The sequence below is a fragment of the Pogona vitticeps genome, chromosome 5, assembly GCF_051106095.1.
Source record: "Pogona vitticeps strain Pit_001003342236 chromosome 5, PviZW2.1, whole genome shotgun sequence".
Lineage (NCBI taxonomy): Eukaryota > Metazoa > Chordata > Lepidosauria > Squamata > Agamidae > Pogona > Pogona vitticeps.
Genome location: NC_135787.1, coordinates 33,737,186 through 33,755,782, shown reverse-complemented (window position 1 = coordinate 33,755,782; position 18,597 = coordinate 33,737,186). Strand labels below are relative to the sequence as shown.

At 40.9% G+C, this 18,597-nt stretch overlaps 1 protein-coding gene across 3 annotated transcripts in view; it reads right to left on the bottom strand.

The window, feature by feature from the left end:
• The window catches only part of LARP1B (La ribonucleoprotein 1B), a 65,421-nt gene extending 47,241 nt beyond the window's left edge, over nucleotides 1–18,180 (bottom strand). Inside the window, exons 1-4 of one of the 3 annotated variants that reach the window (XR_013536931.1) lie at nucleotides 17,575–18,108; nucleotides 11,422–11,483; nucleotides 11,019–11,078; nucleotides 5,882–6,053 (exon numbers count right to left, since the gene is read on the bottom strand). Coding sequence is in view for 2 of the 3 variants with exons in the window: in XM_020781522.3 (XP_020637181.3) it covers nucleotides 5,882–6,053; nucleotides 11,019–11,078; nucleotides 11,422–11,483; nucleotides 17,575–17,974 (694 nt within the window). In the remaining variant the exon portion in view is untranslated. Of the gene's footprint in view, nucleotides 1–5,881; nucleotides 6,054–11,018; nucleotides 11,079–11,421; nucleotides 11,484–17,574 lie in introns of all 3 variants that reach the window. The other 2 variants (XM_020781522.3, XM_020781523.3) reach the window with 2 other exon arrangements.
• Between the last annotated feature and the right edge of the window lie 417 nt (nucleotides 18,181–18,597).

Here is an 18,597-nt window from a genome sequence, read left to right as displayed (position 1 = left end):
AATTAAAATGACAATTTAAATTTTGATTTAAATCAAATCCACTCTGATAGGCCATCATCATGTCAGAAAATGCCATTCTGCATTTCAAGATGGTGGGTAGCTATTATTTTCAAATTCCTCTTGAAAACAACTCTGTTTTATCCAAAACTGCATGGATTTCTTTCTATTTTATACTGGTTAGGTCTCATCTCGAGTACTACGTCTAGTTCTGGACACCGCACTCCAAGAAGGATTCCGACAAACTGGAACAAGTTCAGAGGAGGGCAGCAAGAATGATCAGGAGACTAGAAACCAAGCCTTATGAGGAAAGAATAAAAAAAAAACGGGCATGTTTAGCTTTGAGAAAAGACTGGAGGGAGATATGATAGTACTTTTCAAATACTTGAAAGATTGTTGTAGCGCTCACCCTGCAGATGAATATTTATACTGAGATTTGCATGCACCAATAGGAGTTGGTGAAGGGTGGGGAGAAGAAAAGAGGAGAGTCAGAGAGGGAGAGAAGGCAGCTGAGAGTGGAAAGAAGAAGGTTATTTAGTTGAGAGTTAACAACTTTGACTGGACCTTTTATCACTTTGAACAATAAACAATTTCTACATGGTTCTTAAATGATATGTTGCCAGGAACTCTGTCATTAATAGTGAAAAAAATTGATCTAATCAACTGGTGGCAGCTAAACGATACGTAGCGTGTGCCTTTGCTTGGTGAAACAACCAAGGGACAGGCGAGAACATGATAAATTGGTGGCATAGGGGTTGGATCCGAAACAATCCAGTGTGAAATTGAATTTTCTTTAGTCTGGAGGGGAAAGGGGTTAGGCTCTGTGGTGTAAGAAGTAGTTACCTGTTAAGAGTCTTGTGGAAGACTTCGTTTCGGGGCTTCAGAGCCAGGTCTGAGGAATCCCAAGAGGAGGTCCTTTTGGCTCTTGTGAGGGAAAGGAACCAGTCCAATTTAATAAGAAATTGTATTATTTATGCCACCCAAACGAAGTAAAAAGTTCGTTATGGAGGCACAGGTTGAGCTCCAAGCTGCTGAGGGAAATGGGAACCTTCAAATTCAAAGTGATGAAGAAACTGAGGGACAAGTAATAATTTCCTTAGAAGGTGAAAATATCCAAAGCTCCCAAGATTTTGAAAAATGGAATCTAGAACAGGAATTTAAACTGAAGGAGTTAGCTATGAAAAACCAATTAGAATAGGAAAAAGAAAAATCCCAATCAGAATCGGAAAAAGAAAACCAAAAACGAGAATTTGAGCACGAAAACAGGCAAAGAGAAATACAATTCCAAATTGAGATGAAGAAATTGGAATTAGCTGCCAATAATAATAATAATAATAATAATAATAATAATAATAATAATAATAATAATAATAATAATAATAATAATAATAATAATTATAATAATTATAATAATTATAATAATAATAATAATAATAATAATAATAATTATTATTATTATTATTATTATTATTATTATTATTATTATTATTATTATTATTATTATTATTATTATTATTATTATTCCAGTGTGGGAAATCCCTCAAATATTGATCTAAATAAATTTTCCCAATATCGGAAAGGAGACTGTCCTGAATCTTTCCTGATTTCCTTTGAGAGAGCTTGTTGGGATTTCGGGGTTAAAAATGATGAGAGGATGATAATTTTAAGGTCACAGATAGGGGGAGTTTTATCTGAGATCTATTCACAGATGCCTCTTGAACAAGCTAGAGGTTTTGAGGCTTACTGAAAGATGGTGTACTCCTGATTTGGGATTAATTCAGAGCATCTCAGGAGAAAATTTAGGTCAATTTCAAAGAAACCTGAGGAGTTTTTTGCTCAACTAGGATCACATTTAACTCAGTATTTTAATAAATAGCTAGAACAGGAATGGGCCACCTCCTCAGACCAAATGAGGAATGTGTTTGGATTAGATCAATTTTATTCAATTTTACCAGGGAAGTTGTGCTATCTTGTCAAAGACAAGGATCCTAAAAACGTGCAACAGGTGTCTGAATATGCCGATTCTATTAGTGGGATCAAATATCCTCGATTTGCAGAGGTAAAAATTGACAGAAAAATTTGGGACGTCAGTAAGCAAGCATCCTCATTCAGTCAGAATTACCTCAGTCATACTCAAGCTAAAGAAAGCCATTTTAAAGCAAGACCTTCATTCTCAGAGCCTTCTGAAATCGAATAACCCTAATGGAAAAGCTAATAAATCCCTTTACTCTGAACATAGGGCAAATAAGCAATGTCATGCTTGTGGCAAAGGACATTTTTGGTCCCAATGTGAAACTCAATATGCCAGCAAGTTTGGAAAACTCAGCAGTGCCCAGAGGATTGGAAAAGATCAGTTTACATCCCACTCCCAAAGAAGGGAAGTGCCAAAGAATGCTCCAACTAACATACAATTGCACTCATTTCACACGCTATGGGAGTGCCTGACCACCTTATCTATCTCCTGAGAAACCTATACATGGGACAGGAAACAACAGTTAGAACTGGATAAGGAACAACTGATTGGTTCAAAATTGGGAAAGGAGTACGACAAGGCTGTATATTGTCCCCCTGCTTATTTAACTTATATGCAGAAGACATCATGGGAAAGGCCAAACTGGAGGAATCCCAAACCGGAATTAAGATTGCCGGAAGAAATATCAACAACCTCAGATATGCAGATGATACCACTCTGATGGCAGAAAGTGAGGAGGAATTAAAGAACCTCTTAATGAGGGTGAAAGAGGAGAGTGCAAAAAACGGTCTGAAACTCAACATCAAAAAAACTAAGATCATGGCCACTGGTCCCATCACCTCCTGGCAAATAGAAGGGGAAGATATGGAGGCAGTGACAGATTTTACTTTCTTGGGCTCCATGATCACTGCAGATGGTGATGGCAGCCACGAAATTAAAAGACGCCCGTTTCTTGGGAGGAAAGCGATGACAAGCCTCGACAGCATCTTAAAAAGCAGAGACATCACCTTGCCAACAAAAGTCCGAATAGTCAAAGCTATGGTTTTTCCTGTCATGATGTATGGAAGTGAGAGCTGGACCATAAAGAAGGCTGACTGCCAAATAATTGATGCTTTTGAATTGTGGCGCTTATTGAGAATCCCCTGGACTACAAGGAGAACAAACCTATCCATTCTAAAGAAAATCAACCCTGAGTGCTCACTGGAAGGACAGATCCTAAAGCTGAGGCTCCAATACTTTGGCCATCTCATGAGAAGACTCCCCGGTAAAGAACCTCATGTTAGGACAGTATGAAGGAAAGAGGAGAAGGGGAAGACAGAGGAGAGATGGTTGGACAGTGTCACCGAAGCTAACAACATGAATTTGACCCAACACCAGGAGACAGTGGAAGACAGGAGGGCCTGGCGTGCTCTGGTTCATGGGGTCACGAAGAGTCGGACATGACTAGACGACTAAACAACAACAACAAATACCAAAAAGAGATTCTGGAAAAAAGCACAGAAAGATGTATTTGGAGCACACATGGGCATCTCTCTCACTAAGCGAAGGGTTGCGCAGAATTTTTATTGGCCAGGGATGGGGCAGCAAATTAAGCAATAATGCCAAACTTGTGATACTTGTCAGAAGCAAGGTACTGGAAATGACAAAACTAGAGCTAAACTATGCCCATTACCTGTTATCTCGATCCCTTTCCAACATTTAGGTCTGGACCTGGTGGGACCCCTACCCAAGGGGACTAGATGAGGAAATAAGCGTATTTTATCTATTATGGATTTTGCCACCAAATACCCAGACGCAGTCCCCCTAAGAAACATAGAGACAGAATCTGTGACCAATGTGTTAATTATATGTGCCGAATGGGTTTTGCGTCAAAAATAATAACAGATTTAGGAACTTCCTTTACTTCCAACCTAATGAAGAGTTGATGGCAGGTCTGTGGAATTTCCCATGTGATGTCATCTCCTTACCACCCCCAAACGAATGGGTTAGTGGAAAAATTTAATGGAACTTAAATGAGAATGATACATGCATATGTGGCAGAGAACCCAAATGAAAGGGATAAATTACAACCATTGCTATAGGCTTATTGAGATATTCCCCAAGAAAGCACAGGTTTTAGTCCTTTTGAACTTTTGTTTGGTCATAAAGTAAGAGGGCCTTTAGATCTGTTACAACAGAACTGGGAAGATTATAAAGAAAGGGACCCTGAGTCGATTGTAGAGTACATGGATAATTTAATAAACATCTTACAAAGATCTCTAGAAATAGCTGGGAAAAACTTAAAGGGGGCCCAAGGTAGACAGAAAAGTTGTTACAACAAAAAAGCCCAAGAAAGAACATTCGGTCCTAAAGAAGAAGTATTAATGTTGAGACCCATAAAAGGAAATAAGTTTCAGTTAGCATGGATTGGACCGTACACAGAGGTCTCCAAAAACAATTATGTCAATTACATTCTCCAAAGGCTGGTAGATAAAACCCTGTATGGCCTGAAAGAGTTCCCAATGGCGTACATGGATGACATCAGTATCTCTGCCAGACCTGGGAGGAACATAAATCCCATCCTGAGGTTGTGTTGCAAAATTCCTAGAAGGAGTGGGGGTGGTTATTTCTTTGTTTTGTTTGCATTTTAGGTGGTCCATGTGGCCCTCAGAAGGTTCTACACTACAAGAAAAGTGGGACAAGAAAACTGAAGAAAAGGGAGGGGAAGATGCTGTCCAATTACAAGCCCTCATAATACACACAAATATTTTTAGATTTTTTTTAAAAAAAATGTACATCTCTTTGGCAAGGGAAATACTTTCTACATGTAAGGCACAAAATATTTTTCAATGACAATATTCATCCTGAATAACAGGAGAGATTGTTTTCCCCGTGCATATGATGTCCACCTGATTTTACTGACGTTCAGTACTGTATCCGCTGAAAAGTAAATACTACATCAAATAAATAACAACAAGCAGATTCAATCCTAAGGCTAGAAATGCTGGGTTGGATCCAAACCATCCATCCCTTTCACAAAAAGACCCTTCTGTGAGCAAAACATTGATGAGCTGGATCCAAACTATGACTTGTGGCATATTTTAGGCCTTTTTAATAGAGTACACAAATATTTATTTAAACCAAAATTATCCTCATCCAAATTTAAAGCAAAAATTACTGCTAAAATGTGCCAAATTATAAAACATTAGTAAAGCCAGGTTTGCCAGCATACAGTACAAAAAGTACAGTAATCTATTGTCTATTTCAGTGGTTCTCAACCTTTTTGAAAGAAACGCCCCCTTGAGCCATTGAGGAAGCTATCATCGCCCCCCCTCCCCACGGTGATGATATCTTATTTATTTATTTATTTATTTATTTATTTATTTATTTATTTATTTATTTATTTATTTATTAATTAATTAATTAATTAATTAATTACACTTAAATCCAATGATCCCTGAAACCAAAATTCAATTCCAAGAGAATGAAATGCCTCAAAAAGTCACATTTAATGATTTAGTTGCAAGTGAATTTTAAGACGCAAAAAGAAATATAAAAAGGGCATAAAACCAAACCGCAATGCAGGAACTAAAAATTTCAAGACAAAAACTCCGAAACTAAATTTAGATTGGAGGAAAATATATATTCATGCACACTGTAAAAACGCTGCAGCCATCTTCACAGGTTTGGCTTGCTCCAGCGCCCCCCTACCGCCCCCCTTCTGCTCCAGCGCCCCCACACCGCCCCTTTTCGTTCTACTGCCCCCCTGAAAAATAAAATCGCCCCCTGGGGGGCATTATCGCCCACGTTAAGAACCACTGGTCTATTTCATTCTTTCAAAAGTGTCGGAAACAATACCAGACCTCCACTGTTTAAACACAGTTAATGTAGTTAAAGCAATAAATAACATTTAATAAAACAATCCACACTAACCTTTTTTTCTTTGATTGTTAATCTGAGTCTCATCTTCGCTAACATTGTCTCCAGGAATATTTAGATTTATTTCCAGGTTTTCCTTGATTTTACTAATACTCTTCCTTTCATTCTTCTCTTCTTTCTCCTTCTTAATTGGAGCTTTTCTAGTTTGATTACTTACATTTTTACACTGGAAAACAGTTAACAGAAACAACACAGCTGATCTTTTAGCTGCTTTAAACTATTAGCCTTTTTTCCCGCAACAGCTCAAAGTCTCTACAGTATTTTCTACCACACTTGCAGCTCATGAAATAACTTTCTAGATCACCCACACAAGTGAAGGAGTGGCTTCACAGGAGTAAGTCTGGGCTTCATATTATGCATGTTTGTTCTTCCCTCTGAACACATCTGCATGAAGGAAACACATGTCAAAATACAATGGGAAAATATTTTTAAATGGCAAATAGATTTTAACCTGTTAATATTTTGTGGTTTCTTCAGGGGTTACAGATAGTAAAAAGCACAAATCTGTAACGAATGGGCTGGGGGGGGGGGAGTCTTTAATGTTGTAAATGTGCAGGCAGTCCTACTGCTGGTGATCTGGCAGCACTTTCCCAATAAGGCTCCCCCATTCCTGAGGCTCCCAAAGGCAAAAGGGATCCCCATTAACCTCAGAAACAGGGAGACAGGAAGCCTTTGTTTTCATTTAATTAAGTATTTCATTTAATTAAGTATTTCTATTGCCAGGTGACTCCTTGGAAAAGACCTTGATGTTGGGAAAGTGTGAAGGCAAGAGGAGAAGAGGATGACAGAGGATGAGATGGTTGGACAGTGTCAACGAAGCAACCAACATGAATTTGACACAAGTCTGGGTGGCAGTGGAAGATAGGAGGGCCTGGCGTGCTCTGGTCCATGGGGTCACGAAGAGTTGGACACGACTAAACGACGATTGCCAGATGATGGCATCATCTTAGCTGCATGGCATAAATTTACATCAACAGGAATTCAGCATTAATGAAAATTCTGTACATATACTCAGAAGCCCCAAAAAACAGGGCCCACATGCAGAACCTATGCATTAAAGGACTGTACAGATAACACAGATAACACAGTAAACATTCATGGGCTAAGGTGTGCTGTTACTCTCCCACTGTATGTATTCATTGTACCCTCACAGGCCTCAAAGGCCTTAAATATTTCTGCACACTCATTCAAAAACAGCTCACTAAAACTCTATGCTTTGTTGCTAAAGATGCAAGAGCCAAACTTCCAAAACTGTGCATGCTTGAAAATTGTGGTAGCCAGAAGAGAGGCATTAAATCCTCCCTCCCAACACACACGTTAAGGACAGGAAAAAACGAAGTATTTTCGCTTAAACTTACAACTATAATATGATTATGTATCAAACGTACAAACTATGCTTGTACAGGCTATTTTGGAGAATACTCATTCACAGGGTTTGCCAACAGTTGGACACATAACAACAACAACAATAATCAAATACTGTATACACTTGGAATACACAAAATACAGTCAACCCTCGACTTACGAACGTCCCTACATGCAAACGTTTTGATTTACGAACGGCTCCATTGGCAAAAATTGGCATTGACTTGCGAAAGGAGCCTTGACCTATGAATGAGGTCGAGGCTGTTTGCAAGTCAATGCCATTTTTTGCAAACGGAGCCATTCGTAAATGGCTCCCTGCATAAAGGCAGGGAGAAAGGGCTGGAAATTCCAATTTCCCACCCTTTCTCCCTGCCTTTTTGGCTTTAGAGGTCTCAAAGGGCTTTCCCCCCGGACACTGGAGGAACGGAGTCTCGTTCCAAAACGGATTAAGTTCATAAGTTGAGGTACCACTGTATAAAATTTAGACCTAAACAGAAAGTACTTCGACAGTGTCTCCTGCAGATGAGATGTCTGAAATGATTCTTAATAAAATCCTGACATGTTATATGTAGTAACTGCAAGCAGTTTATATTGAATTTAACTTATGTTCATCTTAAAAATATGAAATTTTTAGAACACAATGTATCTCCAGGCAGTTATCTCTGTGCATTGCAGCCCTTCTTAAACATCATAATTTAAGATGGACCTCAACCTCTTTTGAGAAGTCTTTAGGGAAGCAGAAAGGTAAAAGGGAAGAAAGAATTTGCTCTTTAGTCATGCCACCATTCATTATAAGGCAGTTCTTTGACAAGATGCTACTCCTACCAGGTTTTTAAGGACTGAAGAATCATGAACAAGATAATGCTCAGTTTTAAAACAAACTCAATCACTTCAATTATAGTACAATACTTCATTCTCCCTTACTTTTCTTGCAGCATGAAGTAAAAAAAATCATGACTAAACAACCCTTTACAATAATTCATTTGAAATGAAGTTTTAAAAAAGAAGGTGCTTTCTCTGCAGGACTATCAACATTACAAAGTTTACTGTTGAACAAAATTCTAATTTTGGAAGACTCGGTTATACAGATGCCTTCAGAAGGCTCATTCAACTGCATCTCTTTCAAATTGTTCTTATGCACTTTAAGAAATATTATTTATTTTCTTTCAAGTTTTATAGTTATATTGATTAGTTCACACAGCTATCTTACTTTCACTTCAATCTCCCAGTCTCTCAAGCCTTGAATGGAAAGCAACAAAAGTTGTGGGTATTTTTTCTAGTTTAAGCAACCAGTATGACTGTTATATTTCTAGCCAATACCCATTGTCCCTGCTTTGAATTTAGGTATGGGTAGAAACCTATTATTTTGCCCAGTGTTAACAAATTTGTATCAGAACATTACAATTAATAAACTTAATTTTCTTCTTTGTGAGACATTCTTAAAAGTACTACATTTTACTGTAGCATACAGTAGGATTCACAATTAGAGTTTTGATGTGCCAGAGAAACCAAAAGCAATGTTATCAAAAAGCCAGATTCTATTACCAGTCTAGAACTTACAGAGTAGTTGATTCCCCAAATCCCCAATTGCTCACCTGGCATACTCTAGTGCAGTTCACTACAGTAGGCAAAGATTTCATCCCATATCAACTTTCTGTATGCTTCTCAATAGTGATAATTATCCTTTTAGAGGCCATGGGCCGCACTGAATGCAGCCACACCTACCAATCATAAGCACTTTAGGGAGAAGAGAATGGCCCTTTCAACTCAATAATTCCTTTCCTCATTCAGGACTCCAATCTCAGGTACTAGGAGTCCTGCTGGCAGAGGCTAGTGCATCAGGAACATTATATTCTGAAGCAGGGAGCCAAGTCTGATTGCTCTGGAATATTTTTTTTTCAAAACTCTAGTGGCTCTGCTGAGCCCCCAGTCATCTACACAAAGAACCAGGGTTCCTGTTAGTAAACAAGTCTGCCCTGCACAATTCAATTAAAGTTGCAGAGTACAGTGGAACCTCGACTTACAAATGTCCCTACCTACAAACATTTTGACTTACGAACCGGCTCTGTTCACAAAATTTTGCTTTGACTTGCAAACTGAGCTTCCACTTACGAACACAAAAAGGCAGGGGGAAAGAGCGGGAAATTTGAATTTGCTAACTGCTGGTGGCGAAGAGGCTGCTTCTTTGTATCTATTTTGCCCCAACAGGGAAAGGGATGTGGTGGGGGTAGCCCAGAGCCAGGAGGCTTGAGCCTCCTGGGTGCTCTGGCAGGGGCAGCAGTAGCCCCGCGCCAGGAGGCTTGAGCTGGTCAGGTTTCTTCAGCCACTCGCCCCTGGCTGCGGCGGAGGCAACGATCGCCCACCACCAAGAGGCTTGAGCTGGCTGGGTTTCTTCGGCTGTTCGCCACCCAGCTCACCTCCTGCTTGCTCCTCACTACCCTCCGCCATTTGAATTTCCCGCCATCGGCCCACGGAGGGTGGCGCGGAGCAAGTGGAAGGCGAGCTGGGAGGTGAGCGGCTGAAGTACCCCAGCCAGGCTCAAGCCTTCCGTCGCCAATGGTCACAGCAGCAGTGGAAGCCCGGGAGGCTGAGGATGCTTCGGACTGGTAAGGTGCTGCCTTTTCCTTTTTAAAAAACTGTTCTGGGTGGGTTTTGGAGAGTGGGTTTGGATGGGGAGTTTTGTTTTGATTGTGGATCATGATTTTTTTGAAGTCCCAGCATGGGACTTGCTTTGTTTATTTTTATTTTTGGTATTTTTTTTAAAGGCTGGAATGAATTAATCCCATTCCCATGTATTTCAATGGGAAATGGTGCTTCAACTTATGAACATTTCAACTTACAAACATCATTCCAATACGGATTAAGTTCATAAATTGAGGTACCACTGTAATTGAAATGTTCTCTATAATAATAATTCCAACCCCATTTGTGTATATAGTGGTGCCTCGCTTGATGAGGATAATCCGTTCCAGCAAAATCGCTGTAGAACGAAATCCTCATCAAGCGAAATGAAAAAGACCATTGAAATGCATTGAAAACCGGTTCAACGCGTTCCAATGGGCGAAATACCTCAGTGTCCAGCGAAGATCCTCCATAGGGCGGCCATTTTCTGGTGCCTATCTTGCGAAAAAGCCTTCCTAAACACAGCGGGGAGCCATTTTAAACAGCGGGCGGCCATTTTGAAACCTGACAATCAGCTGTTTTCTGATCATCGTAAAGCGAAAAATCGGCTCCTGAAGCAGGGAACCGATCATCGTAAAGTGAATTTTCCCTATTTAAACATCATTTTGCGATTGCAAAAGACACATCGTTAAGCAATTTCCTCCTCTAACGAGGTAATCGTCAAGTGGGGCACCACTGTACTGTGTTCTACAAAGGCGACAAAATGAAATGACATTTATAGTTCAGGAAAAAAATTTACAAAATATTTTATATTGTCTTTGCCATTCAAGAATAAAGAAATAAATTTCCATGTAAAGTAACCTTACAAGCAGTTATGTTCTTACACTTATCAGCTCATCTGATTCCTTATACAACTCAGTTTCAGATCTTATCTGTATCACCTCAGACCTAAAAAGCTGGGAAAACCTATGGCACTGTTACTAGCTGGGGATATAGCATGACGGCGGCACAGAGGGAGAAGGGAATCAAACAAGGAGGCAAGATGGGAAGAAGAGTAAAGTGCAAAAGGGTTCTTCCTTTGTACATTCAGAAAGAGGTGATATCAGCTATAGAAAAGTTATAAATTCACTTCTAGCATACTTACTTCAGAATTTGCGATTTCACTCGGTGTTGGCCAGTCTGCTGCATCACTGAAGTTATTTGCCTGTGATGATAAGAAAAGTACTTTAATGTTCAGAATCATTTCACGAACAAACAGGCAAATGTTTTGTTGCGTATGACAGAACACACTGCCATTTTATAGCAACTACATTATGCTGCAAAATTACTTGATAATTTTCTTGAGTTCTCACACCTGATTCAGAGTGCAATGCAGTCAAAGTAAGCCCACTGATAACTGGTCATTTTTAAAGACAGCTGAATCACCAGCTGTCTCGTAATTGTTCACTGCTTCATAAACACAATACAGGTTTATACATATATTTATATGTTAAATAAGTGGCTGCAACTAAAAGAATATACAATTGTTTTTCCATATCAATACACACCTTGTTGGATTTCTTTGTCTTTAATCTTCCTGCTCTGATAACTTTAGCAGAAATCTGCAATTCTAAAAAGGGGAGAAAAGACAATTGATTAAAGTAAACTAAATTTCTTCAAATAGATTTATGCTTGAGTACTGTATTCCCAAACTTCAAGCACTAGTAACAATAAATTATTCCTCCATAGAACAACTAATTTCTAGATTTAGTTTATTGGCATGTTTTAAACTTTGCTTTTTCTTACTAAGTCTAAATCACATTACTGTGTAGTTCAACAATAAATAGGAAGGGAAGAATCTATTAAAATAAAATTAAGGCAGTGCCCCCCTTGTACCTCAGTCCTGCCCCCCCTCCAATTCTTCAGGATTCTTCAACTACTAGAAGACACACATGGTGGATACAAATGCGTTTACCTCCATGTTAGTCCTCCAAGATTATCCTAGGATATCAAATCAGAGCCAGTGCTTGTTCCAAAATATTTCCCACTTTGTTAGGCTAGTGTATATACGGCGTACCCGTTTCTACTGCAAACATTAGAGGGTAATTACTCCAAATCATTTTTTACTTTCTCACTCAAGTAAACAAGACCCTAGACATACCACTGACTGGAATACAACACCATTCCTATTTATGGCATCTGAAAATTAATTAAAGTAGAGACTCTGTAACTGACAAGCCTCTAGCCACCACCGGTGCTCAGACTGATCTGGTCCCTTTCCTTTGGAGATGTCTTTTATTCTTCTCTTGCTCTTTAGAGTAAGTTCCACTTTGCTACTCCTGTGTACCCTGAGGTAGGTACCAAATGAGAGCAAAGAAAAATCACAATTTGCTAAGTTCCTTCCACACACACATTGCTACATCCAGGTCACTATTTTCATGCCCAATTAATTATTTATAAGATGAAAGCTATGCATACTTGGGCACAATTCATTTCTGTATTTTCAAAGCAAATCTCCTATTGAGTTACATGAGTTCTTGCTTGGCCAGATATTACACATATCTGAAACAGCCAGCTAGTGATATCCATCAATACTGTACACAGCTCAAAACATGTTTCCATTCTAATATAGTGTCATAAAGCAGACAGAGAAAACACACACAAACATTACTGATCTGTGTCACTGAATGTTTTTAATTTCCTTTAACCCTTGCTGCATGACAACTAAGCTATAATCTAGCACACAAAGATCTAAACAATAAAACAAAAGCTATCAAATGTGTATGACAGCATTTGTTAGACATCAAGTTTACATCATAAAATTTGCTTTATCTTGTTTAGATATTTATGTGATAGATCGGGGTCTCCAAACGTTTACAGTGAGGGCCATACCAAATACTTTCAAAGTTTTAGAGAGCTGAAGGAACAGGAATGTGTATGTGCATGCCTATGCACACCTGCCCCCTGCACGCAGATGCACACATGCAACACCCACCCCTGGTACACACGCCCCCATGTGCACGCGCACAGGCTGAAGGGAACAGGCTGGACAAAACGCATTGCGGGCCGGATGTGGCCTGCAGGCCGTAGTTTGGAGACCTCTGTGCTAGATTATAGCTTGTCAACTCTCATACAGCAAAAGTGAAAGGAAATTAAAAACATATGCAATGAAACAGATCATTGTTTGTGTGTGTTATCTGTGTCTGCTTTATGATAGTATAAAATTAGAATGGAAACATGTTTTGAACTGTGTACACTATTGATGCATATCACTAGCTGGCTGTTTCAGAGATGTGTCGTATTTGGTCAAGCAAGAACTCATGTAACCTAATAGGAGATTTGTTCTGAAATGCATTCCCATTTTGTGGAACGAATTTACATTTTAAAGTTGAGTATTTCAAGCCACTGCTCTAGAACCCTGAGAAAATATCGATTGTGTTCTGTGTAACAAAATGAAGAAAGCACACAGAAAGCAAAACAGACAACTAATGACAAATACAGTGGTGCCTCGCTTAACGATTTTAATTGGTTCCGGAAAAAACATCGCTATGGGAAAACATCGCTAAGCGAAACGCGTTTTCCCATAGAGATGCATTGAAAACCGGATAATCCATTCCAATGGGAACGGATTGCCGTACTTAAGTGAAAATCGCCATAGGAAACATCGCTAAGCGAAATGCAGTTAACACATCGTTAAACGAGGCAATCGCTAAGCGAGGTGCGGCCAATGAGATGATGGAGGGGAATAAATTACATTATCAAATGTACAGAAAAGAAATAAATCAGCAAATAAAGAATTAGGCTAAACTATTCCAATTCGTAGGACAAAGTAATGCAAAGCAAAGAGAGAAAGGGACTTGGAGCAATTATCAGATAGTTTGGTGATCTGTGAGTAATGCAGTAACTGCTAAGAGGGGTAATAGCTGTGTAAAGTCAGTGACCACTCCTGGCAAACACCATGGTTGGAGAGTGGTGCTGAAATTCTTCATAAGAACATGAGAAGAGCCCTGCTGGATCAGGCCAAGGGCCCATCTAGTCCAGCTCCCTGTATCTCACAGTGGTCCCACCGGATGCTTCTGGAAGCACACAAAACACTGAGGTACCTGTCTCCTGATAACGCTCCCCTGCATCTGGCATTTGGAGGTACAGTGGTGCCTCTCAAGACGAACACCTCGCGGGACGAAAAACCCGCAAGAATGATTTTTGCGATCGCTGTTGTGTCTCACAAGACAGCTTCTTCTATGGCTGTGCTTCGCAAGACAAATGTTTTCTGCAAGACCGATGCCTCGCAAGACAAATGAATCATTTTCATCTTGCAAGGTTCCCACAGGAATGCATTGCAATGCATTCCTATGGGAAACCGCTTTTCGCAAGATGAAAATTTTGCAAGACACTGCTACTCACAGAATGAATTATATTCGTCTTGCGAGGCACCACTGTACCTTCCCTTTTAAGCCTGGAGATTATACATCCCCATCATGGACTTTTCCTATACATATACAACAAAAAATTTAAAGGTTGTTGCAGAAAAAGCTCTGGGCCTACCTGTCTTCAATTTATCAAGGTTATGGTTCATTGGAGCAGTTACTATGATAATAAATTTCATATATTTTTGTGAGAAAGCAAAAAAAAGTTCTGTTTATTTTTAAACTATAAAACTACAACTATTTGTCTGCAGTTTGGCAGATTAATCTCCTCTAAGGGAACTACCATGTGTCTAAATTTCATGCACTTATATGAAAAAAAAAAAGTTATGACAATTTTGTCTTCCCAATACAAATCAATGTGCAACAGAAAATTCAGTCTCCTAAATTTCAATTTTAACCTGAATCAAACTAAACTAGCTCTGAATTTGCCAAACCAAACCAAGTCAAAATATAAATAACCTATTAAGGCTCATAATTTATTTATTTATTTATTGTATTTATACCCCACCTATCTAGTCATTTTGATCAGTTTATGTAGCGAGCCCGCTGAAGCCTCTATTGTCTCAGGCCTCCAGGAGGTGCTCACTCTTCCTACTCCACTGCTGCCACCAATAGTATGAAATATTTAAGAAGACAAGTGTTGTTTTAAAACCAAAATGTGTTTATTTGAATAACAAAATAAAATGGGTAAATCACAAGTTGTTAATCAAGGTCTCTCACTCACTGACAGACACAGACTCTTCTCTCACTGACTTTTTGGCTCACAGGCCCACAGACACACTAATCTCTAACTCCCTCAAAAAACTGGGAGGCCTCACACAACCCTAACATTTGCCACAGCACCTCATACTTCTATAAATCTTTTTATATAACCAAACTTTGAATTGCTACCTAGGTGAATTCATGACACTTCTACATTAAACATGTATATGATCTAGAAACACATCTCCATGAACAGAAATCCAAAATTTCAATTCAACATTAACATCTTACTTATGTCTATTATCCTTTTCCTTTTCCTTACAATACTACTCTGACAATTTTATATAAATGCAAATTATTGAAGGAAAACTTAGATTTGTGCAAATATTTAAGCTGCAAAACTACACATTAGTAAAGAGTGCATCTGTAAGAATTCAAATGAATTTATTCCTGCTTCACCAAAGCAAAGATCCTCTAGTAACAGGTCACTTGAGTATTGTTGCCCACAATGTGCAACAGAGCCATGAACAAATAGATTGTCACAGAAGGCAATGGCAGCATCCTCATCTGTCTGAGACCCTCATGAACCTTCTGATCAGGACTGAAGGCATCTTTACATATATGCTTCAATGTTCTTTAGTATTTTAATTTAACATAGACAAATCCTAGGTCACTGATGCAAGACACTTTGTCTTTTCAAAGAGCTTATGGCATATGCATTCCCTAATTGTTCCCTGTTACTGGGTGACATACTGTACTGTGATCTGTGATACATTAAAGTTACTTGGAAGAACACAAAGCACCATGAAGAAATGCATGAGCAATTAATACAGTGCTTATTATCTAAATGTATCTATTTTTAAAAAGAAAACTATGGATATAAAAGTCATTTTTATATACAATTCATGTGATAAGGACTCTACAATGTTTTTCCATTATCTGAGAAAGTGGCTTAGTAATCCACAAAAGCTCACTGTGAAATAAATCTAAGTGTCAAAAGTGACAACATACTTTTTTCTTTTGTTTGTTATGTATAGTTTATGTATACAGTGGTGCCTCGCATCATGACGTTAATTCGTTCCAGCGAAATTGCTGTAGAACAAAAATGTTATGATGTGATTTTAAAAAGCCCATAGAAACGCATTAAAACCAGATTAATGCATTCCTAGGGGCTTCAAACTCACAGTCCAGCGAAGATCCTCCATAGTGCAGCCATTTTCGCTGCCTGTGCAGCAAGGAATCTGTGCAAAAACACAGTGGGCGGCCATTTTGTTTACCCGGCGGCCATTTTGAAACCGCCAAACAGCTGTTAAAAAATCATCGCTTTGCAGGGAACTGATCATCGCAAAGCGAAATTTCCACATAGAGAACATTGTTTTGCGATCGCTTTTGTGATCACAAAAAGTTCATTGTGATGCAATTTTGTCATCAAACGGAGCGCCCGTCTTGCGGGGCACCACTGTACCTTAGTTTTTAAACCAGTCACATAATCACATCACATGGATAGGAATGTATTTAATCTGTATCAAGAGAAATCATTTTACTTTCAGAGTGCATCTCCTTATCAGCCAATCCAGTCAACAGGCTAATGAATTTGCTTCCATCAGTGTATTTTCTCTTGTACCGTGTACATCAACTATGAATAGTTAAGTCTTGATTCAATAAAAATATAGTTAATTCCACAGAAACAAAACTGTAGATACCAACGTACTATTTCAACACAAATTATGTTTGTGTAAAGAAGTTTCAGTCTTTAAATTTATGGTACATAATGGCAGAGTATCAACGAAATGTTTTATTTAACAGACTACCAAAACTGGAAACCAGATTGCAGAAATTTACTTAACTGCACTATTAATGCATAAAGGATCACTGCATCTACAGTCACAATGCTCACACATGAACACCAGAGACAATTGTTTTATATATTATTTCCCTTCCCCGTAGGCACAATTATGAACAATCATGCAAATGGAAATAGTATTCCGAAAAGATTGGTGGCTAGCATAAGACTCAACCAAATAGGCAAAAAATCCAAATCGTGCAAAAATAGAAAAGAACCAATTTTTCTACAGCTTTAGGGTGAGAGCAAAAGTATTTCCTCCCTCTGTCTTTGGGTGAGAGTTGTAAGAGCCTTTGGTGTCTACCGTCCACAAGAACATGTTCCCCTTTACATACAAATAAAAACTTGGGCGGCCTCCAGACAACGCCACCACCAACTAAAATTGAGCTCCGTCAGCCTTTTCCGTTCTCGACACCCTTCTCGTAAAACAACTTCAAGGACATGTCACACCCCTTTACGCTCATTTTCCTAAACTGAGCGTGTCCACAACGTACGAGAGGACGCCAGCACCACCTAGCCGGAGATGCAAGCTCATGCTTTTTTCTCTCGCTCCAAGCCCGTGTCGCTTGGGGTCGCCGCTTCCCCCAGGGGGGGGGAAAGGGGGGGTGAGGGCGCATGAGAGAAACCTGAGAGGCCGTCGCAGGAGACCCGAAGCCACACGCCGTCCCCACCCCATCCCCACCCCCGCGGCCTTTACGAAGAGATCAAAGCGACGCTCCAGGGGTTCCCAACAACTTTCGCTTGCTCACCCGAGTCCTGCGGTGCCAGTTCGCTGCCGGCGGAAGCGCTGGAAGGGGACAAGCTACTCCCAGAGGCCGGGGGAGGCTTCCAGCGGGTCCAGGGGTTCTCCTTAGGCAAAGGGGCTTCCGCCACGTGAGGGGGAGGCGGCCGCGGTTGCAATCCCCGTTGACACTTCTCCTGGTTGTCGTTACCGGCACTGTTGTTGCTGCCGCCGCCCTCCTCCTCCTCGTCGTCGTCCTCTTGGTGTTGCGGCGCCCCCTCCCCAGAGCCGCTCTCCTGGGAGGCTTCGGTTACTCGGCCGGAAGGAGGCAAGGGCTGCTCCGGGTGGTAATCTTCAGGCAACCGGGCTGTGCCACGACTCTTCTCCGAACTGCGAAGTAAAGGCTGAGAGGCAGCCGCCGAGGACATGCCGGGAGGGGGCCGCGCCGCTGTGCTGCTCGCCCCACTCTCTGCGTTCCCGGCGGGGCGACCGCAGAGACCCCGGGGGAGGCGGTTGAAGAGAAAGCGACCAGAGGGAGCCGCTAAGCGGAGTTGTGTGCCCCCGGGGGCCTTGCCCGCCCCGCCGGGGCTGCAGCTGGCGGGGAAGCGCGCCCCCCGCCCGAACAGCGGCCTCCGGGGGCGTCGGCGTCACCACTCATTCACCACAGCGAGTGCTTCAACCGCCACCGCCCCGTTGCGACGCCTGAGGAGGGGGGAAGAAAGAGGGGGGAAGAGAGAGAAAGAGAGAGAGAGAAAGGAGGCGAAGCCAGGAAGAGTTCGAAAGGTCCAGAGGATAAGGAAGAGGCGAGAGAGACCCGCCGGGAACGGTGAGGGGAGCGAAACAGCTCGCGCGGGCCTGTGGGGAGGCTGGCAAAACCCCGTCGCGGCAAGTCGCGTGCGCGCTACCTCGCGCCGCACTGGGTGGGAAAGGGGGCGGGGTCAGAGACCGGGAAGGGAGTAAAAGGGGGCGTAGTGGGAAGGGGCGGAGTAGACCAGGGAAGGTCGGCTTGTTGGGTCGCTGTCGAGGCGGAGTCGCCGAACTCTTCGAGGCG